General features: G+C 44.6%; 1 protein-coding gene across 3 annotated transcripts in view; it reads left to right on the top strand.

Annotated features, from left to right (window-relative positions):
* The window catches only part of MATN2 (matrilin 2), a 132,219-nt gene that overhangs the window by 38,270 nt on the left and 71,259 nt on the right, over positions 1 to 22,690 (top strand). For all 3 annotated transcript variants that reach the window (XM_006916660.2, XM_025050139.1, XM_015592967.1), the window contains exons 3-4: positions 6,683 to 7,252; positions 15,588 to 15,710. In XM_006916660.2, coding sequence (XP_006916722.1) covers positions 6,683 to 7,252; positions 15,588 to 15,710 — 693 coding nt within the window. The remainder of the gene's footprint in view (positions 1 to 6,682; positions 7,253 to 15,587; positions 15,711 to 22,690) is intronic.

Raw genomic sequence — 22,690 nt, 5'->3', positions numbered from 1 at the left:
TTTGTCTCAGTCAGAAGTGCCACCTCAGTCCCTAGACAAGGAAAAGAAGATACAAACTTGTTATTTAAATCACATATATATTAATTTCTATTATTGATTTGCCTATTAAGCGAGTAAAGGGAAACAGGCTTGGTTAATATATTTCTTAAAGAGTAAAAAAAAGACCTTTGGCCTAAAGTCCCCTCCCCTCTCAGAATGTAAGGGCCCTGTCTGGCCTCACACCATTTCTGCTAACAATGGGCCGATGACCCTTATCAATAGCCAGAGGATCTGAGTCACCAATTTTGAGGCAATTATCGGGATTTGAGGGAGAGGGCCTTTCTCCTAAAGAAGAAGGGAAGAAAACTTAACTAGGTTTACTAAAAGGATTAAGAACTCTGCAAGAGATGTCCCATATCATGTCCTGCTAAAAGGTTAAGAATTTTACAAATGATGTCCCATATCAGACCTATGCAGTTCAAACCTGTGTTCAAGGGCCAAGTATATAATTAGCTAATTTACCTTTCTTCACTTTCCTAGAAGTGGATAAAATTGAGTACTTCAGGCTTTGTTGTAGAGTACCAGACTCTAAAACCAGGTTGGCAAAATGATTCTATTTCATGCGCCAAGTCTGTTAGATCGTTTGTAGGCGCATGGGGTTTCGTGCTGAAAGGATCCCGAGGCTGGATCCAGGCTGAGTAGGAGAACAGTGTCTGCCAGGGACAAGCGAAGGGGGTGGGGTGGGGGTGGGTACTGCTGAGGCTGCCCTAAGAGCCTGGGTTCCCATATCAAGAGATGGCCATCCTCCCACCCCCTTCCTGAGCACCTCTCTCTCTTCAGTCCACCTGTTTTATTGTGTCCTATTATCTGTATCGTCTTATTTATCTGTATGCCTGTCTTTCACAATTGGGAGTCTTTCCTTCACTGTATTCCCAGAGACTGGCACACAATAGGTACTCACCAAATATTTGTTGAATTAGATACTCTACCTGTCTATGTATGTGGAATCACTAAAGTCAATCATTTGACTTCCTGAGATCCAAACTGATTCTCTTGACCTATCCCATCTAGGATTTAAAAAAAAATAAATTGTGTTTGTTTTTCCCCTCCTTAAACTCCTGCTGGCTCATAATGACCTTTGTCCCTCTCCCCCGCCCCCATCATAAAACAGCTTAATTTTTTCTCCCCAGTGTCCCTTTGAAACTTTTGGTGAGCTAGTTTTTTCTTTGTCCCTTTACGACATTATTATCACGTTTCACAGAATTTCTGGTCTTGGGGAATTTTAGAAACCCTGTGATTATTCCTATCACGAGACCGATTTCAGCCCTCGGCTCAGTGCCCCTTTCTCCAACGTGACTCGCGTCATGCTGGTGATTTCAATGTCCACATGAATGATCCCTCAGTAGCTTTGACTTCCTGTCCTCCAGTATTCTTGTCCTGCACCATATCTCAGCCATTTGGCCCTCTCATCATACCCTTGACTCTGCGATTATAGGAACTGCAGGACCTTCGTAATCTCGATTTAAACCTCTAACCTGGACTTTTCAAATCCATGGATCCTGCTCCTTCTTTGTCCTTCCCCCCCTTGCTTCCTGTGCTCGCCGCTCCTCCAGTTTAATTCCGTAAGAAATCATTCGCGTCACCCTGTTGTCTACCTTTGCCACTCTCGGATGTGTCACTCTCACTTGGCTACATGACAACCTGGTTAAACCAAATTTTGTCTGCTTCTCCCTATACCTGTGCAGCCAAGTGTAGCTGGAGCAAAACACACAGCCATGTTATTGGTCTCACTCCAGTTTCAAAATCACCACCCTCGGGTCAGCCATTGATGCTGCCTGGAAATCATGCCCTAGTTCCCTGGTCTGCTTACTCTTACACTGTCCTAGAGATTGTTCCATTTTTTCACTGTATCATTAAATTTTCTACAGTTCTTTTTTTTTAAGTGCCCACAAGCCATCTGCTTATGAGAAGTTTGCTGGGAATTGGTATGAAATATCACATTTTCTGAAATCCATTTCCCTCTCCCACCCCACGCTGGGCATTCGCCAATTGTCTAGGCCATAACCATCCTGTTCCCCACAGTCCCCCAAAGATCCGTGGCCTCAGCTCTCCGTCACACCTGTCCCATCCTCAGTATCCCATAGGCCTCGCTCTTACTGATCTCTCAATAAGAACTTGTCAAGGGAATGAGAATGGGAATGACTAGCAGCCTGATTTACTGGGCGGCTGCTATTCGAGGAGGCAAGCATCTGTTTTCATCATTTATTAGATTAAAAAAAAAAGTCCAAATAGGCATTTAGCAGAGGAGAAGCACTTGGCAGGAGACAGGCAAGTTCGGGCCTTGTGATTCCAGGGGCGGAAAGAACTGACCCCAGAGAGCTGATGCAGTCCTGGTGCATCCTGAGGTCTGAAAGAACGAAATTCTTTCTGAGCATTGCTTGGCGGTAAAGAGCATGAGCTTCAGAGCCAGACACGGTGGGTTCAGATCCTGGCTCCTCTACTGCCTAAGTTTGAAATCCTGAGCTAGTTATTTAACCTTTCTAGACTCACTGTAACAGGGGAACAGTAGCAGTACCCACTCCCGAAAGCAGGTGTGAAGAATAAATAAGCCAATACATGGAAATTACTCAGGAAATAAGGCCTGACACCTATTAAGTGCTCAATAAGCAGCAGGTACAAATTATTACATTCTCTTTTTGAGTCTTACAACTGCCTTGTGAAGTGTTATTATCCCATTTCACAGAAGAAGAGACTGAGGGTCAAAGAGGTTAAGGAGAGGCTCAAGACCATGTGGACCGAAAGTGGCAGAGGCAAGACTTACACCAAGATCGTAGGACTCTACTGCTGTTTTGCTGAGCATCTCAGAGTCCCTTCCAATCTTCTCATAGAGATTCACATCACTTCCTTCTCCAAACATGCCCAGACCGTCCCAGGCAGATGGCACCAAGTACAGTTACGCATACAGTTACATGGCCATGATTGAATTTAGCTGGAGGGAGGGAGGCTGATTAGCGTGACAAATCTGCAACCCCGAGAGGAGGAAGTAGTTCCCAGGCTGCACCCTGTAATCCTGCTGGGGTGGGAATGTTGCTTAAAATCATCCTGGCTCAGGTCCACCTTCTCTGTGAGGACAGGAGACACTCATCTGCCCAACGTGCGGGCTTTGGGGTCAAGCTCACAGTGCTGGAAGGGCTGTTGACAAGGTCCAGACCATCGCATTATGGTTCAAGGGATGACATTTTACAACGTGCCCACAAACCCTCTTTCAGGTGCTTTCGAAAGTCTGTCATGAGGGTCCAGAAGGAAAATCGCTGTGTGTTCTTCTCCCAGGCTAAGGAGACAGGGAGGCTGTTTATCAGAACCAGTGTGTAAAAGGAACACACACAGAAGAGTCTGTTTTCTGGAAACTTCTCTCAGCAGTCCACATGTGGAGAAGCTGTGAGGCTCTGCACAGCAGGTATTTCAGAGTGCCCCAAGCATTTACCAAGCTCCTATTGTGATACCAGCCGTAGTAGGAATTTTTCAAGGTGCCCACCATAAAATGGTAGAAAAGGCACCGAGCTTGACCTTAATGAGCTCTGAGGCCTCGGGGACGTAGCGTCTCTTCTCTGAGCCTCAGTTTCCCCTTCTGTAAAGTGAATGACTTGGACTCTAATTGGCCCCTCTAGCTCTAAAGATTTTTATTAATATATGAGTCCGTGAACCAGAAGTTCAAAAGTGGTTACGCTCCCCCATAAAATGACAAAGATTTAGATGCTAGGATCTGTGACTCTATTAGCAGGGCCGAGACCTGCTCTGGAACTTTTGACTTGGTGGTTTTCGCCCACCTTGAACTGACTGCCCTGACCCAGTCCCTTCCATCCGAAGCCTGCTCCACCCAAACTGCATTTAGTTCCACAAACGTTGACTGAAGACTCACTGTGTTCCTCAACCGCATCGCTGCACAGGTGAACGAGACTCGCTTCCCACTTTGGAGAATTCACAGTGAGACAGTAAGACCCTGACTTGCCAGAACTTCTTTTCTCCAGAGAGCTCTCGAGCTCCTAAAGCGGTGGTTCTGAGTGTCATCTCTGGACCAGCAGCATCAGCTTTACCTGGGAATTTGCTAGAAATACAAAATTTCAGGTGCCACCCTAGACCTACAGGGTCAGAAACTTTGGGGGTGTGGCCCACTGATCTTAGGTTTTAACAAGTCCTCCAGGGAACTGGGAGGCACCTCAAGTTTGAGAACCGCTGAACTGGCCCTTTCAGGACAAGCTGCGAGACTGTGACTGTGAACTATCAAAGGACCTGAGGAGACATCTTGAAGAAGACTCGGTCACTCGGGCTGCCAGGGTCCGTTTTTGACTCACAATCGCAGCTCGCCCGGAACGTCCAACAACATTTCAAACCTTCTTGGTATTTTTGTAGATGTCCAGGCATTGTGAAAACTGCCCATTTGTTTTGACAGGGACTAATCCAGTTTAGTACATAATTCTCCACAAAACTTCCAGGCTTCCCTGTAAATTGATTGTGATGCTTGGTGGCTGTTAATGCAGTGACTAAGACCCACAGCAAGAACCCTGGTCTGGGGGGTTCCAAAGATCTCCGAGGAAGAGTTCTGGGGCCGGGGAGTCCGCTGTCTCCCTCTCCCCTCGCTTCCCAGGAGCCTTCGTGAACATCCTCCTCCGCTGCAGGGTCCGAATCCCGTTGCAGTTCTCCTCAGCAGGCGGAGATCATTGGGCCACGTTCTCCCTGCAGGGAGTTCAGACAGCAAGTGCGGCTCTTGGAGAGGGGCATCCTTGTTCTTGGCCCTTGTCTTCTTTCCTGGGACGTGTGGGTCTGTCATCCACTGCCCCAACCCAGGGCCACGTGCTAGACCAGAGGCACCTTCATGAAAATTAGAAAAAGTTACGCCCTCTAGGTGCCCCTCAGAGTTACACAGCCCCTGGGGCTCAGGGCTGAGCTGGGTCATTTTCTTAAATTCTAACTATTATCCAGTGAGACCGGTATTAGTCTTGTCTCTATATAATTTTTCTTTTTCTAAATTATGAGATTTTCAGCACCTCCATTTTCTCATCTATCCAATGGGTATGTTACACCTAGCTCTTATCTCGAGAGTTTGCTCTGAAAATCAAATGAGATCGTAGTGATGAAGGCCCACTGGAAAAAAAGATTTCAAAACATTATTATTTACTGTATGCCACGTATTAAATTCACAGCCCCCCGTGTTATATGTGGGTGTGGCAGAGGTTGGTTTCCTGCCAGGATACTGGTATTGGGAGATGCGTCCTCCCTTAAAATCGTAAAACTTGTGAGGCTGCAGTGGACGAGGTGTGTGTGCAGGCGCTCAGGCGAGTCAGGGCCTGGCAAGCTGGCCTGGACAGGATGACCTCATGGGTCTTTCTTCTCATTTTAATGACTGGGTTCACTGTTTCATTTTTGGCTTTCTCTCTCTTTCTTGCAGCTGTGGTGATTAGGATTTAGGGCAAGCATTTGGGATCACTTTTCTAATCCCTATCAACTGAGGATTTAGCTGCCAAGTCTGGGAAGGGGAGGAGAGACTCCCTCTGGCTGGAGGCTGGAGTTCAGAACATCTGAGAAATTCCAGTGGGATGCCCAGCTTCTACTCTCTGAGGAAGGAGGTCTCTCATCTCATTCAATAGCATCCTTTTCCCAGAATGCAGTGAATTTCATCCACGGACCCAAAGCTCTTATTAGCCTTCTTGCTTGGGTGCTTAAGGAATACATATGGCAGTTATGGTGGTAAGGGAGAAACTTAACATTTGTCTTTTTCCAGTCTAACTGTGTCCTTTTATTGAAGTGTTTCTTGGCTGGGTTCCTTCTCCATGTCCACCACTGCCCTGCTTGATATTAAGTCACCCTGTCAACCAGATTAATGCAACAATTGTCTGGATCACCCACCTTGTACTTCACTATCACTCTCAATTGATTTTTTTTTTCTTTTTACATAACTTTCCTACAGGAGAGATAAGTTAAATAATATGATGCTAATCATATTATGCCCATCACTGTGGCATCATGCACAAATTTCTCAGTCTGAATTTAAAGGCCTTTTATAACTGGCTCCAGGCTACCCCTCCAACTTAATTCCTGCCTGCAATACCTAGCAGTTCCCCCATCACTTATTCTATTACCCACCATCTTCATGCCACCTTGGGCTCTCGTTCATGTGTCCCTCTCCCTCCTGTGTGCCTTCGCTCAATTCGAACACTGTGCATCCATAAAGCTAGCTCATGTCCTATCTCCTTGATACCAACCCACTAATATCCCTGTCATCGGTACATCCATGTCCGCACCACAGTTTCATACTAGCTGTTCTTTCATTCGTTACACTACTTGAGTTTTCCTACGTAGATTATAAGCTCCTTGACATCGGTCCCTAACCTAAGTTTCTTCCACATTTCCTGCAGTGTCCAGGCAAACTTATGTGGCATACAGTAAATAATAAAATCATTTTGACCCTGACCAGGTGTCAAAAAGGTTTGCTCACCTAAAAACTGTATTGACAACTGTCTAATAACTAAAGTGTTCATTTATCTTACCCTTACATACCCTTAGAACTTTCCTAAGAAGCAAAAAAAACCCGATGAAGATTGGAGGTTTGAAAGATGATCCCCAGCCCTAGGATTTCCAACAACAGCCAACCTGCCCTGGGCCCTTAACACTCTTCTAATGCATTTGACCTGTCCTCTTTCCCCAGAGAGCTCCTGTGAGAATAAGCGGGCAGACCTGGTCTTCATCATCGACAGCTCTCGCAGCGTCAACACCCACGACTATGCCAAAGTCAAGGAGTTCATCGTGGACATCTTGCAGTTCTTGGACATAGGCCCTGACATCACCCGAGTGGGGCTGCTCCAATATGGCAGCACTGTCAAGAATGAGTTCTCCCTCAAGACCTTCAAGAGGAAGTCTGAGGTGGAGCGTGCCGTCAAGAGGATGAGGCACCTGTCCACGGGCACCATGACGGGGCTGGCCATCCAGTATGCCCTGAACATCGCTTTCTCAGAAGCAGAAGGGGCCCGGCCCCTGAGGGAGAATGTGCTGCGGGTCATAATGATCGTGACGGATGGGAGGCCACAGGACTCGGTGGCTGAGGTGGCCGCAAAGGCACGAGACACAGGCATCCTGATCTTTGCCATTGGCGTGGGCCAGGTAGACCTCAACACACTGAAGGCCATTGGGAGTGAGCCACATGAGGACCATGTCTTCCTGGTGGCCAACTTCAGCCAGATGGAGTCGCTGATCTCGGTGTTCCAGAACAAGCTGTGCAGTAAGTCCTGCCCCCGTGGCTCTTCCAGGGGCATCATTAGGATGCATGTAGCCATCTTTCAGTGTTCATTCTGTGCTGCCTCGTCCCAGGTACTGTGCTGGCAAGGGGTGTTCAGCAAAGGCCGAGACAGACATTGTAGCCATCTTTCAGTGTTCATTCTGTGCTGCCTCATCCCAGGTACTGAGACAGACACACATTCTCTTGGGGCTTACGCCTGGCCAAGGAGACAGATATTAAGCATGTAATTATACAAGTAAGTAAGTACCAGCAGTTGTAACAGTGTAATGGAGGAAGAATTCAGGGCAGGACCCAACCTAGTCCAGGGTGCTCAGGGAGACTTCCTGGGGAAGGGACATTTAAATCCAAACTGCAGAATGAGTAAGAGGAAAGCAGTGAAGTTTTTCTCAGCACAGTGAACGGCTCTGGTATTCCCTAAGTTGGAATTCTTGAGTTGGCATAGGGATGGGAAGGGGAGGACAAAAATAATAGCATAATTTCTTTTTGGCTGGTGTAGAAGACCAAGCGTTTTTGCCCCATGGTGCTAGCCGTGGGTGTTTTCTCCACTGACAAAGAGGCCCAGTGTATGTGGAGGGCCAGGTTGTGGTCCTTGTGCCCACACCTGTTAAGATGGCAGCCCCCCCGCTCATTTCTTTGCAAGGGAGGCCTCACCAAGCCCTGAGCTGCTTTCTTCTACTTTAAGGTTCTTCCTCGCTCTCTTGCTTTCTAAGCCCACGCTCCTCAAGGCTTCTTCTCCCTTCTTTGCCAGACTCCTCCCAGTTCCCTCCGACCCGAGCTCCTGCCTCAGCTTTTTCCAATGGGTCAACTTGCTGTCTCTCCAGTTTCCTGCTTCCACAGCTGCCTTCTCATCCCTTCCACCTCCTGAGGGCCGGGGTCCTGGGTGCCAACCCAGGCTCCACTCTAGTCCCCAGAAACTGGAAACGTGCCTCTCGATTTGGTAAACAGGGTGTAATCCTGCCTCTTCCGCCCCCATTCGTCCCTGTCTCCTCCAACTTCCATGCTGCTTTGATGGGAAAACAGAAGAAAGTATCTATTTTGAAATGACTAGTATTTCCCTCCCGGTTGAGCTTAAAGACCAGGCTTCCCTCCAACTCCCCAGTAGCAGGAACTTGTCCCTCTGGGGGCTCTGAGGACCGATTCTTAGAATATGACAAAACCTAGATCCCCACGTGGCCCCTATCACAGCCTCAGGGAGGAAGAACAGGGCTGTTCCTGACGTGTCGTTTTTTGAAAACCTCCTGCTGAGGAATAACCTCGGAAGTCAGAGACCCATTATTTCATGGCTACAAAATCAAAATATTTACTTAAAAAAAATCATTGCCATGAAGGAAAAAGAACTTTTTCTCTGCAGCGCCACTTGGAAAGTGTTCAGAAGTGCCATTTTCCCTGGCACAGCAGGCTTGCGTTATTGTGGTGTGCTGTGGCCTAAGTCACCTGGAAAACTTCACCCAGTAGAATGCCCTGCAAACGTTTTTAAGGTTTATGACTTTAAATGACTTCTGCAGAATTTATGTTCCCCTCTTCCTGGAAATATTTTAAAAGACATTGGTTCCATAACAGTTTTGATGGGTTTATTCATTTGTCTTGGAAAATATTAATGGAGGAGTTCTTTTATAAGTGCTCTGAATTTATCAGCAGATGGAAAGGTAATATGATGAGGCTGAAGATAATGGACTTGTCTGTAGAAGAACCTTCTCTGTATCCTTTATGTCCAGGCAGCAAAATGAAAAGGCAGTTTGAATTCCCCGCCCCCCACCCCACCCCCCGCTTCATTGTAATCTGGAAGCTCTAAGAAAACATCAGTATTATGCCATTGGTTCCTTCATTTGTGTGGCCTGAGGACTGAATCCCACCCCTGTCCTCCCCCACCCTCTGCAGGGGACCAACTCCTCTCTCGCCACATTGCAGGGCTCTGCTGAACACACTTGTCAACTGTCTTCAAAGGTTAGGGAGGCCCCAGGGCCTCTATCAACTGTGCAGTTAAGACCACAGTAACTGACATTTATAAAGCACTTTCCCTCCTGTTTTTGCATTCGATCCTCATGAAAGCCTGGGGAGGCAACACAATACTATCCCTCCCTCTCTATAGGTTAGTAAACATGTTAAGTGAATTCCCCAAGAACAAATAGCCAGCAGATGGTGGGTTCTGCTTTCAAAGCTGTTGCTCATTTTACTCGTTTTAAGCAGGCCGGGAGTTATAAATTCCTCTTTTAAGGTAAACCATTCCATCCAGCCATGCTAGATAGACCAGCTTCGAGGCTGACATTCCCATTAGAATTTGAGAGGAAGCCTTTGTAGGGCGAGGAGGAGCAGGCTCGAGTCCCCTGCCAGCTGTACAATGCTGAAAAATCTGTAAAATGGGAGTTTTTACCTGCAAAGACAGATGTGTGAGCAGGCATTATAAACTGTAGAGTCCTATCCACTATGCCCCGTATCGTGTGTGGTTATGGTCAGATACATGGAGGACCAGCAGGCTGGGCATCATCAGGCAACAGCAATGAGCATCTTAAACATTTATTGAGCTACAGTCTGAGACTAACAGCTGATTTTGTGCTGGGCAAGGTACTTTCCATGCATTATTTCATTTAATACTTGTAACAGACTGTGAGGCAGGTACTGTTATTATCCCCATTTCACGGAAGTGGAAACCGAAGCTCAGAAAGAATGAGCAACTTCAAGTAGCAGAGTTGGAGATTCAGACTGCAGTCTCTCTGGCTCCAGAGCTGTCACCCTCCACACGCCGGGCTGAGGGTTCCAGGCTGAGGGTTCCAGGCTGGAGGAAAGTGCTCTCATCACAGAGAAATGGGCTGTTAGCTACACAATTGTACACTTTGGAGGCCTTGGAAAGTCACCTAGCACTGTGAGACCTCTGATAAAAAAAATGCCTAGGTCTGCCCAGGGGCTCCAGGAGAGCTTTAAAGAGGATTTAATAACAATAATCACCAACATTTATAGATTTTAATATGTGCATGTGTTGTTTTGAGCTACTAACATGTTAATTCATTAATATAACAAATCTGTGAAGTAGGTGCTCTCATAATTCCCATTTTATAGAAAAGAAAAATCGAGAACCAGAGAGGTTCAATAACTCGTCCAAGGTCGCATAGCACTAAGTGGTAGAGTTGAGATGTGAACCCAGGCATTCTGGCTCAGAACCTACATCCTAACCACTATGCATTTACACAGACTTGAAAGATGAGTAGGAGTTTACTGCTTGTGTAGGGAGGGTGACTTTAGTCAGCCAGGAAAGGAATGATATTTTCAAATGTTTTTTTCACTGTTAATTTTTGCGACCTGCTAAGGACACATGACCCAGAGTTTGAAAACTGCTGATGAAAGGCCGGGCAGGGAAGTGGAGGCCATGGTACACCCAGGAGCAGGACTGAAGAGGGAGGAAGGGCTGAAGCCCGTGTGCTTCGGGCAGAGCTGAAAAGCGCAGATGGATCTGCAGCCTCCCAGTGTGATTGAGGCAGGATTCTCTGTCATACAGTTAGGAGGGGATTAGGCCTGGAGCCAGACTGCCCTTGAGTGGGAGTGCTGGTTCTGGCTCTCACTGGCTGTGTGGACGTGAACTTGGACACAGTGGTGGCTTTATACCCATGGGCAGTGAATTCCCCCACCAGCCACAGCAGGGGCAGGGAGTGGGACTCCTGAGGTTACATTCTCAGGCCACCCCTGCGACCACTAGAGAATCTTGGAGACCAGGTGTCCTATGAATTGAGGCCCTGTCTACAAGATGATCAAAACATACACACCGTACAGTCTACCATTTTTGCCACCCAGTGAGAGAGGACAGAGAATTTAGAGTCTGAAAAATGCATGTCTATCCTGAGCCTTCTGAAGTCATTGTAACCTGGGTAGGACTGCTTTTAATTAACCTCTTAGTACTTGTTTTACCAGCCTAGCCTGGTACCTGGAGCCGAGAGGCTGGCTGTTCCAACCCTAATAGCCCTGCATCCCCCACCCCACTCCACCCCCCACCACCATTATTACCAGGCCCGGCACAGTGTAAGTCCCTAACAGTGTTCCTAAGACATACATTTCATTAACCAACTTGGGCAAAGTCTACCCTTATTGCAGCCCTTCAAGGCCCTGTTGTTAAGTAGGAGGGCAGATTGACCTCAACAGACATTGACTTTACACATGCAGTAATTGTTCCTTTCAGGACCCCCAGTCAGCCCCACCACTCCTTAGCTCATTCCTTTAGTCACCCATACATACATTAATAAACATTCATGAACCTTCATATTTCCTAGTTAAAAAATTCAGCCCTGCCAAAGGCAGCCTGCCGATTAGTGCTTCCTTCTCCTGAAAGCAAAGCCTTGACCCAATTCCAACCCAGAAGGCCTTCTGAGAAAAGAGATCACTTGTAGGCCAATGGAGGAGGCAGATTTATCATCTCCCCATCAGTCACATCACAAAAGCCTGCCCCGTGGGAGAACAAGGCATAGGGTCCAGATGCTCTTAGACTCACCGAATACTCATCCAAAGAATTTTATAGATGAAAAATTTTTATTGTTTTACAGTAAAAATTTTTATTCTATTTTATAGTAAACATTTGGGGGATTCTTTTGTTAAAAGTAATAGAAAGTCCATTTGAACTAGCTTTAGGAAGGGGAGATTGTTATATGACTCATGGAAATAAGGAGAAGAGTAATGAATGACAGTCCTGCTTTCTCTTCACCTCCTCCCTCTGCTTCCGTCCGTGGGCAGAGAACATATCAGCCCCCCAGATATACTTGCCCTTGTTTTAAGCCCCCTTTTTTTCAGTTCTACATTCCAAATGCCAAGAAAAGACTCTGATTGTCAAAACCTGTACCCCCAACATCAGCCAGGAGTGGGGCTGCCTCTCACCATGGTTGCCATGCATTCAGGGTGAGAAGGAAGGGCAGTTTCTAGGAAAAGGGGGTGCTACCTGGAAGAAATAATAAACATCTGTACTTAGGATCCCTAGACACAGTTCATGCCTTTATTCTACAGGTAAAGAAATAAGCCATAAAGAGCTACCCGACCTACCTGAACTTCCCTTGCTTGTTCGAGGCAGAAGGGAACTGGAACACAAGCCTTCTGGCTTCTAATCCAGCTCTTTTCCCATTACACCAAGTTACAGTCTCTTGGTTCCAGTTTCTTTAATGGTACACGGCCAAAAAATTCTTAGCAACAAGCTGTCACTCTAAAACCCTAAGCAAGAGTTCTTTAATTAAAGAACCCATTTGACAGGTGAAGAAAGTGGAGTTTAGAGAAATTAATTCATACCACGTCATACCTAGTAAGTGGCGAAGGTGAGCTTTAGTCTATTTCCAGAAGCTGCCTTCCTCACCGCTGTGCTGTCTGCTGCCCAACAGATATTTTCTCTGCTCACATCTCCTGTCTTCTTATTTTATCTGCCAGGATCCCAGTGGGAAGATGGGCACCGGGCTCATCACTTGGGCCCTGCACCACTTCCTAACTGCTGTGAGGCTGGTTGCTTAGACTTTAGACTTTATTATGGAGAAAAATAGTGACATGCCAACGTGACAGTAAAAGAAGAGAGCTTCCCAGGGTGCAAAGCAAATGCAAATTAAAAACAGGATAACGAGTTTTTCCTCATAAGACTGTCAAAAACTTAACGTTTGATAATCCCGAGCACTGAAGTTTTGAAGGAGTGGGATTCATTACTCTCATGCACTACTGGTGTGAGCCACCTTGCAAGCAATTAGGTCATATCTATTTTAACTAGGACCCAGTCCTGGAGGAACAATTACACATGTGTTCAAGGAGATATGTTTGAGAATATTCATCACAGCATTTTTGTGATAGTGAAAATTTGGGAATTGCTCAAATGTTAACTGATGGGAAAGTGGCCAAATAAAATGAGGAATAATCATATAACCAATAGATAAAGCAATTGGAGGGAATAAACTAGATCTAATGTATCTGATCAAATCTAAGATGTACAGTTGATTTTCATAATTCTCAGTAATTGTGTTCCATAAAGTTATGGTGAACACTGAATTAGCCAATACTGTACCATTGCTACTATGAGAAAAACAGCTTCCTGTCAGCCTCTGGCTCATTTTTATCAACTGATCAATACGTAATCTGTTTTACGTGTGTTTCTGTTTAACCTTTTTCCCATTTAGAAAAAAAGTGCAGCTAGCTTCCAGCGCTAATTTAACATCACGCGTAGGAATGCAACGTGTTCTAGGATTTGACATTTTCAGTGATTGGAAATGGAAAGACCACTGCTCGAAACAGAATGCTATAAATAGAATGATGTCATTTGTTTCCAAAGACTATCGATATACTAGAGCGATGCAAAAATAATAATCAAAACAAGATATTTTATGGCAAACTTTGGGGGTAAGGTGAGGACTGTAATCTGTGAGTAATCTTGGGGGAAACGCTGCAGCTGCAAGTGTCGCAGGCGAGTATGGGGGGCAAATGGGAAATGGGTTAAAGACACCTTATATCGTATGTCGTACATGTTGTTGCTTCATTAACATTGAACTCAGAGCCGGCAGCGCTATTGCTCATGCCAGAGCTGAAAGGCACATCACCACCCTCTTAGACTTGGGGACCCGAGACACACTGCACTGGCACTTCACTTCAGCAGACACCAGCACTTCAGCACTGTGCTTGGGGCCATTTTAAACAGTAAAATCACCAGCAAAAAGCATAAAAATGCAAAAAAAAAAAAAAAATGTGGCACTAAATAGACCTGGAAAGGGACTCTTGTTTACAGTTTGAGAGCTGAAACAAGAAGGCAGAGCATCACCTTGTTCAGCCTCAGCTGGCAGCTTGTGTATCAGGTGACTTAGATTTTTCATCGCTCTGAGCATGTCCATGAATGATTATGAAAGCACTGTGAGTATTGATTTTACGGTAACGAATAAATTTTAGCAAATACAGAATCTGCAAATAATGAGGATCAACTGTACATGTCTTCACATTTTAACATCTCTGAAATTGGGGTGAATCTTAGATTCTGTGAAAGATGATACATGTCAGTAAAGATAGAATCTGTTAATGTTGAGTGAAAAACCAAGGTGAAGGTCAGTATGCACAGGAAGAACCCATGTATGCAGAACAAAATGAAAGGCCACCATGCTTGTCCTTTGCTGCATAACAGTTAACACGTATGAGCATTCACTCCCCAGGTACTGGGCACTGTTCTAAGCACATTACCATTTTGATTATGTAAACCCTTTCGAGGCCCTTATAAGGTAGGTGCTATATTTTTATCTCTGTTTTCTATAAAGAGGTTAAAAAAGTTGCCCAAGTCACAAAAACAGAGATTTATTTTATGTCAAAGTGAAAATGACTGATTGCATTTAATCTATGAAATTTTCTTGTATTATTTGTATCTTAGGAACTAAAATACAACCATAAACTCAGAACAATCATTCTAAATTGTATAATTATGAAATAAAAAAGTTTTACTTCCCTAGTTCACATATTGATCACCATATTTCTTACTTAGAAGTAAAGAGACATATTCTTAACATATGCCATTGATTTCATCAGTAGTGGAGTTTTCCTAAGCACTGGATTGATGAGATTATTCTTAGCTTTCAAAAGCCTCTTTTATTTTTAGCTTCTATAAATATATTCCTACATATGGTCATCTTTTTTTGTTTTTGAGAACATTTGCATAATTTGAACTTGTTTATACTGATGTTTGTAAATTTTAAATATGTTTAAGTTGGATTATTTTGAGTAAAGTCAAAAATTAAAATTTAAAAACTAATAAGAATTTTTATGAGCTCCAGACAGACTTATGCAAGAATCGATGTATCTGAAAGCTGAGATACTTCAGAAACTAAATGCAAAAATATTTTTAAATGAGACATAAACCTTATGGAAACATGGAAGCCATGAATGAATTTTTATGTTTTAAAAATGTTTGCATAACACTTTTGCATATTAAAAATATTACACTGCTCTTGGGACTTATGATCCTGAGAAACTATTGATTCTTAACCACATCCTCAAAAGCTAATAGCTTTTCCTCCAATTCCATAGCTGCATACTGAAAATTCACACGTTAGCCAAAGCCCCCTCTGGTATCAGCAAACTTTCTGATCCCTCTAGTTGTGTATTATTAATTGAACCATAAAGTTTATCTTTTTCTAGGTCATTTTTAATCTATTTTTAGTTAGATATTGGTAATTTCATATGGCTCAGCCTAACATTATTTCCCTTAAACCTTTTGTGGCCCTTTGTCTAGATATAGAGCTGTCTTGTCTGACCAGAGTAGGTCTGAATAAGTTTGTGGGGTGGATGAAGTTAGAGAAGCCATCATCATTGCCTTAACTCACTGTATCTTCCCTTTCAGTGGTCCACATGTGCAGCCTCCTGGAGCATAACTGTGCTCACTTCTGCATCAATACCCCTGGCTCATACATCTGCAGGTGCAAACAAGGATACATCCTCGACTCGGATCAGATGACTTGCAGAAGTAAGGTTGCTTTGCTGATGTATCTGAACTGTCCTCTTCTCTCGCGTTCCCTCTTCCTTTATCTGGGCCCATTTAATTCATCTGTGGCCCCTCACCCAACCAAGTCAACGTCTCCCTAAGGATAGAAACAAGGTTCTATAATTGATGTATATAATTGATGATCCCACCCCCACCCCCACTATGTCATCACAGTGCCTAAGCCAGCGTTGGCACACAGAAAGCCATCAGGAAGAGTTTGGAAAATGATTGGAGTCACCTTCTCAGAAATAGCCTCCTTGAATTCATGAGCTGGTGTCCTTTACTTCCAAGCTGTTCTTTGGGTAGAACCTCTGAGAGCCTTTTGCCCCCTGTCTCCATCAACTGTGCCCTGAGGAGCTGTTTCTGTATTTTAGTCTCTTCTCTGAAGCATGGACTTAGGATGAGTTGGTTACGTTGGCTGGGAATGATTATTTAACTTCTGTTTTAGAGCTGTGCGAGGATCTGGTTGCTTTGGTAACAGACACCTTATAGGTCTCCTAAAGAAAAAAGAGCCAACAGATATAAAGTGTTAATAGAACTCATTTTTGGCCAAGCCCCAAAACTAGACAACATACTGACATCTGAGCCAACACGAGGTAATCCACCTCTTAGAGGAGAGAATTACCGAAAGGCTAAGTGTTTTGCTCATACTTTTTATTTTTCAAGTTGTAAATAGAGCCGGTGTGTTAGCCGTAGACAACCAAGGCTACCAAAGCAAGAAAGAATTGAGAAGGACTGGCTCACATGGAGGCAGATAAAACTCAGCTAATGTGACACATAGTTCTTGCAATGTATAAGTGTTGTTATACCGCAGAGTAAGCATTAAGCATTAATGGGAAGCAGTTTGCGCGAATGGCTGTACTTAGCATCGCATTTATAGAGCCAAACCATATTTCTCTTTTATCGTCTCACTTTTCGGTTTCGGGGTTGAGATTGGTTGGCTAGAGGCCTCCCTGCTACCCCCCAGGTTAGGGAACATCTGGTTGACTCCTCCAGTTCTGGGGCCCATGGAAGCCTCGCCCTCACAATCTGTGAACCCCAGGAGCTCCTGTTCTGGGCCTCTCTCAGGCCCTAGGTTCCCAAGTTGGTGAGTGCAGCTGGACTCATCCTGATCTGCTTGAACCTCTGACCTTTCTTAGGTTTCCACAACAAAAATCGCACCAAATACTCCTGGGTGTAGTAGAATTTACTGCAGACCTGGGAGAACCCAGGAAAGGTCATTCACACACTGCTCAGCAAACGACCTAAACATCTTTTTAGATGCCCTCTAGGCTCTTCAGGTGCTACCCCTGCCCCCCAACCTCATCTGGAGCTCTCCCTCCCCAAGGGGCTTCTCCACAGAGCGCTCAGGCCCACCACTTTGCTAAGGCCCTTCCTGCCCATCCCTTCTTAGGAGCACAGGAAATTCCCCTCCTTGTCTCATGTCCCAGCGATCTGCTGGGATCCGGGCATCTGCCAGTGTCCCTTTTCAATGGGCTGGCTTAGTCAAGCCAGAGGAATTTTGAGACCAGAAAATAAAAAGTAAAAAGTTCTCCCCTGATGTCATGAGCAAGGCCTTCTTCACACATCAGGGTTTTCTTACCTCAAGCCCTGAGGCCCCCAGGCTCTCCCACAGCACTGGTCTGGCTTGGGCTCCCTCCCCCCTGTCTAGGGCTGTGGGTGCAGAGAGCGTGAAGTAGACGCTGCCTGGGCTTCGGACAGACAGACCAGGCGGAGGCACAGGAGGCTCGGAGGACAAGGAACGTGAGCCAGGGTGACCATTCTCAAGCCTCAGAAACTCAGAGTCACACAGCAGCTGACCCCTGGGCCTCACATCAGAGATTCAGAGTCGACAGGTCTAGAGTGGAGCCCAGAAGTCTGCATTTTCAATGAACTTCTGACATAGATTGCTGCCACAATTTGAGGTTCGCTGGCATCAGGCAGTGAAGGGACTGGGGGAAGGGAGGGTTCTAGTTAAGGGAGAAGGGACGGAGCTGGGGCCAGGGCTCTGCCGTCCCATCTGACCCAGGCCGCCAGTCACTCTGAAACAGTTCAACTACCTTTACTGTCAGCATCAGCCTTAGCTCTATATGTACAGTCGTAAAGAACAGTTCCCTCTCAGAGAAAGATAACTCTTTTGCTTGCCTGCCTGAGATTTGTACCACCGTGGCCTTGCAGAGAGAACAGGGCCTTTATGGTCCGCAAACCTGGCTTTGAATCCTGACATTATCACTTATGGGCTGTGGCTGCCTCGCCCTGAGCTGTTATTAAACCACTTAACTCAACTCCCTCCCCTATAAAATGGGAAGGATGGTGACAAATTAAGACCTATGTCATTGATAAATCCATGTTAGCCATGGTTTTGGTCTGGTGGACATTTTAAAACGTGCCAAAGGAAGCCTGGGCTATACCGGGGCCTCTGTTTATTAGTCGCATGTAGGGACCTGTCTCTGTCAACACCGAGAGAGACTCAGTGGGCCTGGTGAGGAATGAGACAGAGAGCTATTTCCATTTTTGAGCATGTAAAATAAGCTGGCAGCATGCAAATTCCTGGAAATAAAATAGTGAATAAAGCAGCAATGCTCCTGCTCTCTTGGAGCTCACATTCTTGCATAGGAATAAATCAAATAAATGATCGAGGCATTGGCCGCCAAAAGTGATTGCAGTCCATGCCCAGCCCAGAGTGCTGCACACAAGGTCAGGCCTAACTGTAGCAACTTATTAAGTGTTTGCCATGGGCAGGAGCTCTCCTGAGAGCTTTATATTTGTTATCTCATTTAATTCTCACGACAACTCTTAAAGTAGGTTTTATTATTGTCATTTTACAGATAAGGAAAATAAGGTACCAAAAAAAAAAAAATGGTTAGACAATTTACTCGAGGTCATATGACTAGTGATGTGACCAAACCAAAATCCAAATGCTGTTATGTGTGACTCCATGTTCCCAGCTCTTAACCATCACTTGATGCTGTCCCATGGTCCTTGAGGGCCCCCAGATGGCAGCAGGGCAACTCTGCAACCAGAGAAACTCTTGCAAGTGCAGGAGGACAGGCAGGTTCAAAGGCTCTCTGATTCTAGGGGAGACTCAGAACTAATTCATCAGGACTAACATTCAAATGATTGTCATCTCCTTAAGTCCACTACCAACTGCTGTGATATGTCACTATACAGAATGATTGTGAGAGGACCTCCAAGGCGATTGTGTTCAAACACACACACACATACGTACACACACACACACACACACACACACCATTTTTTATTTGTGGAGAAAGGAAGCACGCATAGCTAATTCATAGGTTCTTCGGTGGAAACAGACCTTGGCTGTCAGAATTTTAGCTCCATTTACCACATAACCCAGGAACTGAATTCATTCCTGGTGTCCCAGATGGGCAGTGGGGCATGTCCACCACCATCACCCATCTGAGACATCAGATCATTGCAAAGCACTTGCATCCCACCTCCAGACAACCTGGATCAACGGTTGAGCTGAAATCCCATTCTCTATAATTCCCACCTTTGATCCTATCTCTGCCATCTGAAGCCATATACCAAAAAGTGTATTTCCTTTTACAAATAAAAAGAGAAAGCCCTTTGGTCATTGAAAAGTATTATCTACACCACCGCCACTACCCATTAATTTTCTCTTCTTTGGGAGAAGTATAAACTCATCTTTAGGTGACCTGGTGTTGGGTCTCTTCACTGTCCAGATAACCTTCTTCTGCACACCGGTTGGTCATGGTCTCAAATGTGCTCTTCCATTTAAAGACTAGGTCAAGCACATGAAATAATCTTACCTTCAAAGTTCTGTCTGTATGAGCAATGTGGAATATGCTAGAGGTCAATACTGTGGATTCTTCTGTCCTCCAAAAAGTCTTCCCCACCCAATACCATTATATGAGATATATGCAAAAGCGTTAGCATAGTGCATAGCTTGTAGTACTCAGTAGAAGTTTATGTCCTTCCCTTTCTCCATTCAAAAAAAAAAATCCTGATGAAGTATGCCTGTCTTCACACTTCTGTTTACCCCTATCACTCTCCTCCCCTTGAATTCCCACTAACAAGAAAGACCTTTATCTTGCTTCCTTTTCTTTCTCTATTTTTTTAAATAAGAAATTTCCCTTTCCATTCCCTCTCTCTGAAATATTTAATCTGTCTGGAAGAATAATGAAAATACAACATTTAGAAAACCTCACTTCACAAAAAAATGTAAACTTTCTTGTCCAGCTTTCTCATTTTTTTCTGTCCCAAGAACCACATCAAATACATTTTACAGCTTTCATTCTTCAGACATGTTCCTGACATTATTTTTCCCAAGTTACATAAGTGATTTAATAGCTTACGTGTTTGAGACCCAAGAGTTTAATCAAGGAGCATGATCCAGAAAAACAGTCACATTATCAAACAGAGAAAACTATAACCAACATTCCTCATGAATTTAGATGTAAAAATTCTTAAAAATTTAGCAAAATAGAATCCATATATATATAATATAATCAAGATCAAATGGGGTTTATCCCAAGAATGCAAGGTTGGTTTAACATTTAAAAAAATCAATTAATATAATTCACCATATTAACAGACTAAAAAATGAAAAATCATATGATCATTTCAATATATGCAGAAAAAGCAATGGACAATACCCAACATTCACTCATGATAAAAATCTCTCAGCAAACTATGAATAAAAGGGAAACTGCTCAACCAAATAAAAGGCATCTAATAAAAAACATACTCAAGAGTGAAAGACCTAAATGCTTTCCTCCGAAGATGAGGAACGAGGCAGTATGTCCGCTCTCGTCACTTCCATTCAACATTGTACTGGAGGCTCCAAGTTATATTATAATGAAAAAAAAAGATTCCATTTATATTAAATTTTAGAAAATGGAAAGTAATTATATGTCAGAGCAGAGGAGGGACAGGAAGAGGGATTACAAAGGAGCACAAGGAAACTTTGGGGGTTTGGGGTGATGTTCATTATCTTGATTATGGTGATATGTTGATATGTCGAATTTATCAAATTGTATACTTTAAATGTGTGCAGTTTATTGTATGTCATTTATAACTCAAAGCTAACATACATGCTAATATATATAATATGTATTCAGAACAAGGTGCTTGGGAAGGTAAGTGGTGCTGAGACAAAAGGCTACAAAGGATCAAAGAAAGAGTGAGGAACAATCGGGGAAGGCTTTGTGGAGGGAGGAGTTTTTCTAGCCAGTCAGAGAAGAGAATCGCAGAGTTCGTTGTCTTTGGAGGATGCTGACTAGACCAGACTGACCGCCTGGAATAGTTTGTTTGGGGCATTGGTAGGGGATGAGGGAAGGAATGTAAGCTGAAACAAACTTTGGAGTGATCTGATTCTCACACTAAGTTCCAACAGCAGTCTTTGATGAGAAGGAGGAATGAACACAGGGTGTCAAAGGTAAAACCACATTTTAGTAAACTGAGTCTGGCGGTCATAAACATGTGGGATTAGAATTAGGTAGAGAATGGGGCCAGAAATACCATCCATCCAATCATTCATTTATTCATTCAATACTTATTGATTCCCTTGTGTCTGAGGAAAGTGAGTGTTTCTCTTACATGTTTGAGACCCAAGACTCAGACCTTGGCTTAATCTTGTGCTCTGCGCATGAGGAACAGAATAGAAAAGTGGAATCAGTTTACAGTTCTAATTGGTTCAGTCAGTTCAATCCAAGTGTTTCTTGTACCCACAGAATTAATCAGGAGACGACAGCAACAATCCCTGCCCCAGGGAGGAGTTTATGACAGAAGATGGGGTTGGGGGGTGGGGAATGCTGGTGGAGTTTAGACTGATAACTTCAGAGAAGATACCAGGTTTTGAGGGAAAACTAGTGAGTGTCGGAAGGAGCCCACACAAGTAGTTGGGTGCAGCTGGAAATGCAAGATTAGAGTTCAAGGAAAATGCCTGGCCGGGATGTGCTTGGTGATGGTTATTGACCCTGCGCATGGATGAAATCTTGGAGAGAGGAAAGAAGTGTGGAAAGGGAGGGTCAGGATCTGAGCTTTGGGCAGCCCACAGTCAGAGGGCGGAGTAAGGCGGCTGTGCATACGGTGTCAGAGTAAAGAGCTAAGGCTGCCCTGAGCAGAAGCAGATACCTGCTGAGCCGAGTAGGTTCAGTAATGGGGCTTCTCGGAACCCTGCCTCCTGGGCCGGGGAACTTGGAGGTTGTTACGTGCAGTGTGCAATGTGCTTACCCTCTGGCTGTCCAGGGCACAGGATTAGAAAGAAAAAACGGAAAAGGAAAAGGAATCTGGATGAGTAGAGCCCCATGGGAGAACTCAGCTGACTAAATCTGAGTGGAGAATTGTCAGTTGTGAAAGAATTATTATACAGCAGGAGAAAATGAGTTTGAACCTTGAACAGCTTCTTCTCTGCTTTCCTGTTTTCACGAGCACCTACCTCGACAAGTAGTTCTCAAACTGGGGTCCCTCAGACAGCAGCTTTAGCTTCACAGAGGGTGGGCGGTGGGGGTGGAAACCTTTGTAGAAGTAAAAATTCCCAGGCCCTACCCTAGACCTGCTGACCCAAGGATTCGGGGTGGGAGTTAGGAATGTGTGTTTTAACAAGCCCTCCAAAAAGTTCTGATGTAAGCTCAAGTTTGAAAACCACTGACCTAGACGTTGTGAACTGGCTCTCTTCTTGGGAGATCACACTCTCCCGAGTGAAGGACGAGTTCATGTGAGGGACAAGATGGCATGACAGCCCTTTGGAAGTTGCAAAGCGTTTGGCAAGAGTAGGGAATTATTCGTTCATGTTTGTTATTTTGATCAACCTAATTTCGTCAAATTTACTTACGTTTTAAAGCTTTGTTTTGAGGTCCCCTTTCTTTTTCCTTCTCTAAAGAAAACGAAAATGTTAGTGCTTAGGAGAATGGATTGAAAAAAAAGTAAGGCGTGTGGGGAAGGAAGGACACAGGCACAGCTGGAGTTTGCCTGAAAGGACAGGTTTTTTTCCT

The sequence above is a fragment of the Pteropus alecto genome, unplaced genomic scaffold (genome assembly GCF_000325575.1).
Source record: "Pteropus alecto unplaced genomic scaffold, ASM32557v1 scaffold164, whole genome shotgun sequence".
Classification (NCBI taxonomy): Eukaryota; Metazoa; Chordata; class Mammalia; order Chiroptera; family Pteropodidae; genus Pteropus; species Pteropus alecto.
This window is presented reverse-complemented; position numbering and strand designations above follow the sequence as displayed.